An 8,707-nucleotide genomic window follows, 5' to 3' on the forward strand; every position below is an offset into this window, starting at 1 on the left:
AAGACCCCAGCCTGGGTTCCCACCCTGTTTCCAGACTGTAGGAATTTTAAGGACAGAATAGTTTCAGTCATCTCCATCTCTGCCTCTCCCACCCCTGGCTGGGTCCACTTCACTGCTGTGCAGCTTCCAGCCTGTAACCCTGCCCCACTTCCAGACTGTAGGCATTAGTAAGGTAGGCAAAAATCCCTCTCTATTCTGTTATTTTCTAACTTTTTATTTTTAAAGAAACATCTTTCCTTCCCCTGTGTCTTTCTATTGCTAATTTGTCTATCTTCCCTTCACGTAGGACAGAACATTTTCAGGAATCTTCATCTCTAAGCTCTCCTGCCCTTTTTGCACAGTACTTGTGCACTACATGGTTTTCATTTTTAACATAGTTTTCTTCTGCAATGTGTTTTGTTTTTGCCTTTTTCTACTCTTTGTTTTCTTCTTTCCTTTTTTTTCTTTTTATTTCTGTTTACTATTTTTTTTCCTGCTTTCTTATTTTATTTGCTTGACCCTTACCCACTGCCTAGAGAGCTCTGGATACATACTAGCCAAATATCTAAATACTGTGAGACTCAGAGGATGCTTTGCCCCTCACTGAACCAGTTCTAAAAAGAGAGAAATTCCACTTCATAAGTCTGATTTTAAAACTCCTCCAGTGATTACAACTTTGGAAAACACAATAGAAGGGAGAAAATAGTAAGCTCATAGTTACAGAATACTTCTCTGAGAAACTGGCCAAAAGTAAACATATTACCAAATGACCAAAAATTGGAAAATAGCCTCAAGGATGACAGAACCAAGTAATACATCTCTACCAAGGGAACATGGTAACTCCTCTCCAAGTATGGAAAAATTAGACGATATTACTGAAATGTCAGAAAAAGAATTTAGAACATTTATGGTGGCAAAACTTGATGAAAGCTAAAATAAAAAAGACATTGAGGTCCAAGAAATGAGGAAGTCCTTCCACGATATGAAAGAAAAATTAGACACCATAAAAAAAGAATCAAACAGAACTGTTGCATGTTAAGGCTGTAATACAGGAAATCAAAACTTCCCTCAAAAGTATTAAAAGCAGGTGAGATCATGCAGAATATTGAGTCTCAGATGTATAAGACAAAACCTCTAACCTAGAAAAAATTACCAAAAATACTAAGAAAATTACTAAGAAAACCAAGGATAACATACGAGAAATGCTATATACCATTAAACACTCAACGATTTAAAGACTCAAACATCTGAATAATTGGTAACCCAGAGGTTAAGAAACTAATAAAGCCTTTGAAGATCTATGCCACAAAAACCAGGAAGAATACTTTCCAAGTCTAGAGAAGCACTCAAACATTAAGACCCAAACAATACAAAGAACTCCACATAGAATAAATCCAAGAAGATCCTCTCCATGGCATAACACAGACAGACTGGCCAAAAGCACAGACCAAAAAACAGGATACTAAAATTGGCAAGAGAGAAACATCAAGTCACTTACAAAGGTGATCACAGCAGACTAACACCAGACCTTTCATTAGATACAATGCAAGCAATGAAAGAATAGAGAAATATATTCAAAATGTTACATAAAAAACAATTTCAACCAAGAATACTATATCTGGCAAGATTATCGTTTATATATAAAAAAAGATAAAAGCATTCTCAGAAAAACAAAACCTGAAAGATTTTACTAACTCCAGACCAGCTCTTCAAGAAATTCTGAAAGGAGTACTATACCAAGAAAACTAAAGACAGAAAGAAAGAAATAAGAGAACAAAACCCAGCTGAGTATGTGGCCAACTTAATGGTAGGAGCAAGTCTGGAAATATAGATAATAACATTGAATATAAATGGATTAGATTCTATCAAGAGACACAGACTGACTGAAGGAATAAAAAAATCACAAACCCTCCATCTGCTGTATACATGAAACTTACCCCATGGATAAATACATACGTAGATTAAAAGCAAAGGGCTGGAGAATGATATTACACAAAAATGGAAACCAATAAAGAGCAGGAGTTTCTATACTGATTTCAGACAAAATAGAGTTTAATACAAAAACTAAGAAGAGACAAAGATGGGCATTATATAGTAGTTAAAGGGTTAATTCATCAAGAAGGTATAACACTTATAGATATCTATGGATCCAATTCAGGACCAACCAAATATGTAAAGGAAAAACTGTTAAATATAAAAGGAGAATTAAAGGTGGCATCATGATAAAGGCACTGGACTCCCATATGTCTGACCACAGTTTGAATCCTGTACCTGGCAACTTGAAAATCACTTCAGCTATGTCTTCATGTGCCAAAAATTCCAGGAGGTGAATGGAGGAAAAGGGACTATCATCTGGCCATCCTCCTTGGGAAGTGATTTCTCACTTTCCCTCTAACTATTTCACTCTGTCTCTCTCTGGGGTGCACATGAGCCCTATGGAAACAACAACAAAAAGGATTTAAACAAATAATGTGAGTTTGTTTGGTAAATTCAGCAGAAACAAAGAAATAGTTGCCTGGTGGTATTTGAGTTTGCAGCTGAAACTCTTATCAGGAAAAGAGACTGTATTATTTCCTCCCAAATCCATTTTCTTTTCCCTTGCTTCAGCTTCTGAACCTTTGTTCCAAACAGCTAACAAGATGGAGTTGAAACTTGCCACTGTCTCCCATCTTCATGACTTGGACAATACCATTTGAATGAAAGCCTTTCTCTACTGTAAACCCTAGTTCAGAGTATTGATTTTTGCTCCACAAAACAGGCACACAGACTTAGATTTGTTGATAATTGGGTTCATTATCAATTTGACTACTTTTTTTTTTAATCAGCAAAAAGCAGAAGGAGGTGAGAATGAGCTTACCTCGTTTTTACAACAAGCATACCGTCTCTGTAGCTTAGCCATTCCTGTGGTATCAACATCAGTCTGCTCATGAAGGCAGAGGCCAAACTTAATCACATCTTAGTAGGCCCCAGTGTTCGACCCTGTTGTACTGAGGATTAAGTTTCCACACATGAAAACTGGGGACAAACACAGAAAAACTATAATAGTTTTGTTCCTTCTATACCTATTTTGCTAAGAGATTTTTTTATGACCAAATAATTTTTATTGAATGATCTTTATCAAGTGATTTTTTTTGGCATATATTGAAATGACCATATTTTTTGTACTTTTCTTTTTGTTAATATGGTGTATTACATTTATTGATTTACACATGTTAAACAATGCTTGCATCTCTGAAATAAATCCCACTTTGTCATGGTGAATAATCTTTCTAATATGCAGTCGAATTTAGTCTTCTCTTTGGGATTTTTGTATCTATGTTCAGCATGGATAATGACCTGTAGTTTTTATTTCTTGTAGTGTTATCCAGCTTTGGTATCAGGGTACTGTTGGCCTTTAAAAGTAGTTTAGTATTCCATTCTCTTCAATATTTTTTTTTCAGAACAAGTGGGCAACCGATACATGAATAAATGCTCAATATCTCTAATCATCAAAGAAATGCATTTTGAAAACCACACTGAAATGTCACCCCACACCTGTTTGAATGGACTAGTCTACAAAATACAAATGACAGCAAATGCTGACAAGCATGTGGAGAAATAGAAATTCTTATATGCTTTTAGTGGGAATTTAAGTTAGTACAGCTACTTCAGAAAATAGTGTAGAGTTTCTTCGTAAACTAAAAGTGGAATTATCATGTGATTCAGCGATCTCCTTTCTGTGTGTGTGTGTGTGTGTGTATATATATATACACAAAAAAATTCAAAGTTGGTATATAGAAGTATCTTCACCTCATGTATTTTTCACATTATTCACAATAGCCAAATAGAAATGCAACCAAAGTTCTCAACAGTGGATGAATGGATGAATAATACATCTTTAATGAATGCTCAGTTATACTACAAGAATACGTTTTAGTGGTCTATTAAATAATTAACACATTTTGTACTGCTGTGTATACACATGTATACCTGTGTGTAATGTTACTTTATTCATCTTTTTAAAAGAAGGAAATTCTGTCATTTTGGATGAAGTTGTATAAAACTATGCAAAATGATTTAGGCCAGACACACAAAGACTAACACTGTAAGATAACACCTATATGTACAATCTTGATATATTTGCTCTCACAGAAACAGAGAAGTTTACTAGAAGCTGGAGGTAGGGGTGGAGAAGAGACAGGGAAAGGAAGATGTTGGTCAAAGGTACAAAGTTTCAAAGAAAGTGAAAAAACAAGTTTTAGTGACTTATTGAATTACTGTTCCTCACAGTAAATAACAATAAATATTACACATTGCTAAAAGAGTAATTTTTAAATGTTATTACCACAGAAGAAATAAGTTGGTGAAATTATGGATACAATATTAATTAGCTTTATTGACTAGCACTACAGTGTATATATACTATAGGTCAAAAATATACTTCATAAGTACACACAATTATTACTTATTATTAATGCTAAACAAGTAAGAAAAACAAACATAAATAATTGAAGCTCATGAAATGGTATGCTTGAAGTCACATGACATGCTATTTCCAAGGCCGGTATGATTTTTTTTATGAACTATATTTGACTGCTATGCAGTAAGAGATGGGTCATGTTTGTATTGTTAGGGAGAACCTATAGTTCCACTTTGTCATGTGGATAACTGAGATCATATTAAAACCATAATCATTCCTAAATTTCTGTTGATCTTACTTAGTTTTTGAAGCTTATATTTTATACATTGCTGTTCCTGTGATGAGTGAGTACATTTTCATGATTAGTGGTGTTACGTAATATGAAAGTATAAAGACAGGTGGTCCTTAAAAACCAAGCCATGTTCAAGCCATGGAAAAAGTCCAGTTTTAGGGAAAACAACAACAACAACAAAAACCACCAAACAAATCCAAAAAACATGTCACCAAGGAATCCTTCAGAAAAAATAATTATAATTATTGGTCTGGGAAAATATCCCTCAGGAATTTAGAATTCAGCCTACTGCTCTAAAATGAAAAACTCCAGATGAATTAGGTATTGTATTGTCTTTGGGTTCACCTTCATCTTTCTTTAATTTATAAAAGGGCTTGTTTAAATTACGGCAGTATCTCATGTGTGATTATAAAATAAATTTATGAAATTGTATTTTTGTTCATGGATCATCTGCTTTTTTCTTTTTGGGATTTTTCTTTCATGCCTTTATGGAGAGAAGAGATATGAAGCAGATAATTTCTATATATTGCTTATGACTTTATGGTATGTTTTGTCTGCTGTGCCTATATGCAGAATAGCTGTTGATGTGGAAAATAATTACAATAAAATAATAGCGATAGAAAATACTAGTAATAAAACCAAGTTTTTAACTAGAGACCCTATTGGAATTAGCCAGATTTGAGTACAAGTTATGACTCTATTAAATGTTTTGAAACCAAAAAGCTGTATGGTCTCTCTGATCCATAATATCTTTATCTTTAAAATAAATTATAAATCTGTTTTGGAGAGGCTGTGAAGATCAGGTTTACTATATCCACAATAGCACACAAAATGCTTACCATGTCATAAAGACTCAGAGAAGATAGCAATAAATGTCAACTTTTGTATGAAATATTTTTTCCATAGAGATTTTGTTGGAAAGAAACGTAATTTATTTGTCCCTGCTGCTGCTGAACATCAAATATTAAGAACTTTCATTATGAACTTTTTATGTTCCAGAATTCTTGCTGATTTAAGATGCGGCTGTCTACTATAACATGGTCTCTCATGAGCCCCTATTCTAATAGTCTCCTCTTTCTCCTCTGTGCTTTCTCAAAACTAGATCTAAATTATTTACTTAGGGTGGTTTATAATATAATTTCACATTAAGTGATAAATTGTCATCTATATCTGTCAACTATATTTAATAATTGCCATATAAGTGCTGCTTTCATCTTATCAAGGGATGATTTATTTTCCTGCGTAATTTTTATAATTCAGTGATTGATTCCTAAAAATTACAATTTTGGAACAGCCACATCTATGGGTAAATTGATAACCATTGAAGGAACATTATAATTCTTTGTAATATTAAACCCTCAGAAGTCCTCTAAGAGTTTTAGGTGGGCTCTAAATGTCTCTACAGTCATGTATTAAGCATTACCAAGATGGTTATATCTTATAGTCCTTCCACTCTTAGAATCGAAGTAAATTTGAGCAAATTGAATAAACCTGGAACCTATAGACGCCACTAGCTATAATTTATAAAATACGGTACCATGCGTCAGATACTACGTTAAATCCCTTGGTGGACTTGTCTAATGGAATCATGAGACACTACTGTATACTAAGTTCTAATATACTTCTTGCTTAATGTAGGACAAAAGTGAACTTGGAGATGTTTAGATACTTGCCCACTAGCAAAGAAGTGATACAGTCAGACTTAATATTTAGGTTTTTCCTTTTTAACATTTTTGTTTTTAATCCCTATACTATACTACTTTACAAAATTATTCTAGAAAATATCTGTGTCAGTGTGATATGAAAGCATAGCCTACTTGCTATTCCTGCCTTAATTTAAAGATTTGTTGTGTAGCTTATGAAGCCATGGTTCATTGCTCTCTGAGTTTTGCATCAGGCTGATCTATTCTTAGGTATAAAACAATGACCAAAAAAAAATTGATCTTTTTGAAGTAGGAAAGGTATAAGTAAGGCTTTGATGAATGCATAGGGCTTGGAATGATTATAAACAGATAAAAGAAAAATTTATCCCCTTTCAGAAAGCAAGAATATCTTAACTCTAGCAAATAGTTAATTTTGATATTTTTATCTCTTCAGAATATTTGCTACAAAAACAGAAGAAAATTTGCCAATCTCAGACCAAGATTTTGCTTTTTTTCCCCCCCATCATTTTTAGTTTCTCAAATTCTGACAAATAGGCATTTGATAGCATCTTCAACTGAGTAAATGATTCTGTGAGAGGAAGGAGGCCCAAAAAAATGAGCACAATAAAACTAAACTTTACTGTGACTGAATTTGTGTTCCTGGGACTCTCGTCTGAGCCAGAGACACAGCTCATTCTTTTTGTTATGTTCTTGTTCTTCTATTTACTAACGGTGGCTGGGAACATCATTATCATCACTATTATTCAGATAGAACCACGTCTCCAAACCCCCATGTACTTCTTTCTTACTAATTTATCCTTTGTGGACATTTGCTATACATCCTCCACTGTCCCACAAATGCTGTCCAACATGGTGGGGAGAAAGAAGACGATCCCATTCTCTAGCTGTGCTGCTCAGATGTATCTTTCCCTCTCCTTTGGAATGATTGAATGTGTTCTCCTTGGTGTCATGGCTTATGATAGATATGTCGCTATTTGCCATCCTCTTCACTATACTGTCATTATGGACAGAAACACCTGTGTCCAGCTGGCAGCAATTTCTTGGTCTAGTAGTTTCCTGAGCTCCATGGTTATCAATGTCCTCACCTTGAGATTGCCCTACTGTGGGCCCAATGTCCTGAATCACTTTTTCTGTGAGGTGCCTTCTGTCCTAAGACTGGCCTGCACTGATACCTCACTCACTGAGTTGGTGGTTTTTATCTTCAGTATTATCATTGTCTTCATCCCTTTTCTTCTCATTGTTGTTTCTTATGCCCGGATCCTTCTGTCTGTTCTCAAAATACGGTCGGCCTCTGGGAGACAAAAATCACTGTCCACATGTGCCTCCCACCTGACGGTAGTGGTGTTATTCTATGGAACTGCCATCTTCATGTACATGAGACCCCAGTCAAAGTCTTCCCGGGCTGGAGGCAAGATCATTGCAGTGTTCTACACTGTGGTCACACCCATGCTCAACCCCCTGATCTACAGCCTGAGGAACCAGGATGTGAAAGGAGCTTTAAGAAGAGCTATTGCAAAACAGAGAATGTGAGAGCTGTTAATGAGGCACTAAGCTTAACTGCTAACCTAAGATAAGTACCTTCTGGATATGAAGTGAACAAGTTGAAAATAACTTGGACGGTCACCATCTTCCCTGCCATTCTTATAAGGCACATAAATCCAGTAGCAAACTCAACAGGAAAATGTTTCTCTCAAGAATACAGCAGGGGGACCAGCAGTTAGCATAATGGCTATGTCACTGGACTCCCATGTAGTCGACCCCGGTTCGTGTCCCGAACCCGGTGGCTTAAACCTCATGCTGGGCATGTGTGCATGCATGCCCAAGATCCTGACAGGAGAATGGAGGAGAAGGGATTGCGGTGTGGCCATCCCCCCTGGGGGGTGATTTCTTGCTTTCTGTCTCTCTGTCTTTCTCTGTCTGTCTGGTGAGCACATGTGCCTTATAGCCAAAATCTCTCCAAAACAAAACAAAACAAAACAATACAGCAGGGCTTTAATGTATTAGAAAAACTCTCAGCATTAATTGCTATTTCATTAGTCACTTAAAAAGCTTATGTCTAGGGAAATTTGTTTACTTTTTAAATAATTTTTATTGACATATCATATGTACACATGCAGTGTGAAATTTTGATACATGCAATGTATCATGATCAAATTAGAATAATTACCTTAAACATCATTTCTTTGTAGTGAGGTCATTTTAAATCTTATTTTATAGCTATTTTGGAATATGCCATGAATTATGGTTATATATGTTTTCTTTTGCTGTGAAGTGATTGCAACATTAGAACTTACTCCTCTCATCTAACTGTAAATTTTACCCACTGACTAACCTATCTCCATGACTTCCTCTCTCCTTTCCCAGCCTCTAGTA

General features: G+C 35.3%; 1 protein-coding gene across 1 annotated transcript; it reads left to right on the plus strand.

The window, feature by feature from the left end:
- Window positions 1-6,928: 6,928 nt before the first annotated feature.
- On the plus strand, window positions 6,929-7,864 carry LOC102474306 (olfactory receptor 2G3). The gene has a single exon (XM_006158377.1). It carries the CDS (start codon window positions 6,929-6,931, stop codon window positions 7,862-7,864), a length of 936 nt encoding a protein of 311 aa, XP_006158439.1.
- Window positions 7,865-8,707: the final 843 nt, after the last annotated feature.

The sequence above is a fragment of the Tupaia chinensis genome, unplaced genomic scaffold (assembly GCF_000334495.1).
Source record: "Tupaia chinensis unplaced genomic scaffold, TupChi_1.0 Scaffold000586_1, whole genome shotgun sequence".
In the NCBI taxonomy this organism is placed as follows: domain Eukaryota; kingdom Metazoa; phylum Chordata; class Mammalia; order Scandentia; family Tupaiidae; genus Tupaia; species Tupaia belangeri.

Excerpts from the sequence above, each read along its gene's own strand:
- LOC102474306 (XM_006158377.1), top strand. The coding sequence starts at position 6,929 with ATGAGCACAATAAAACTAAACTTTACTGTGACTGAATTTGTGTTCCTG.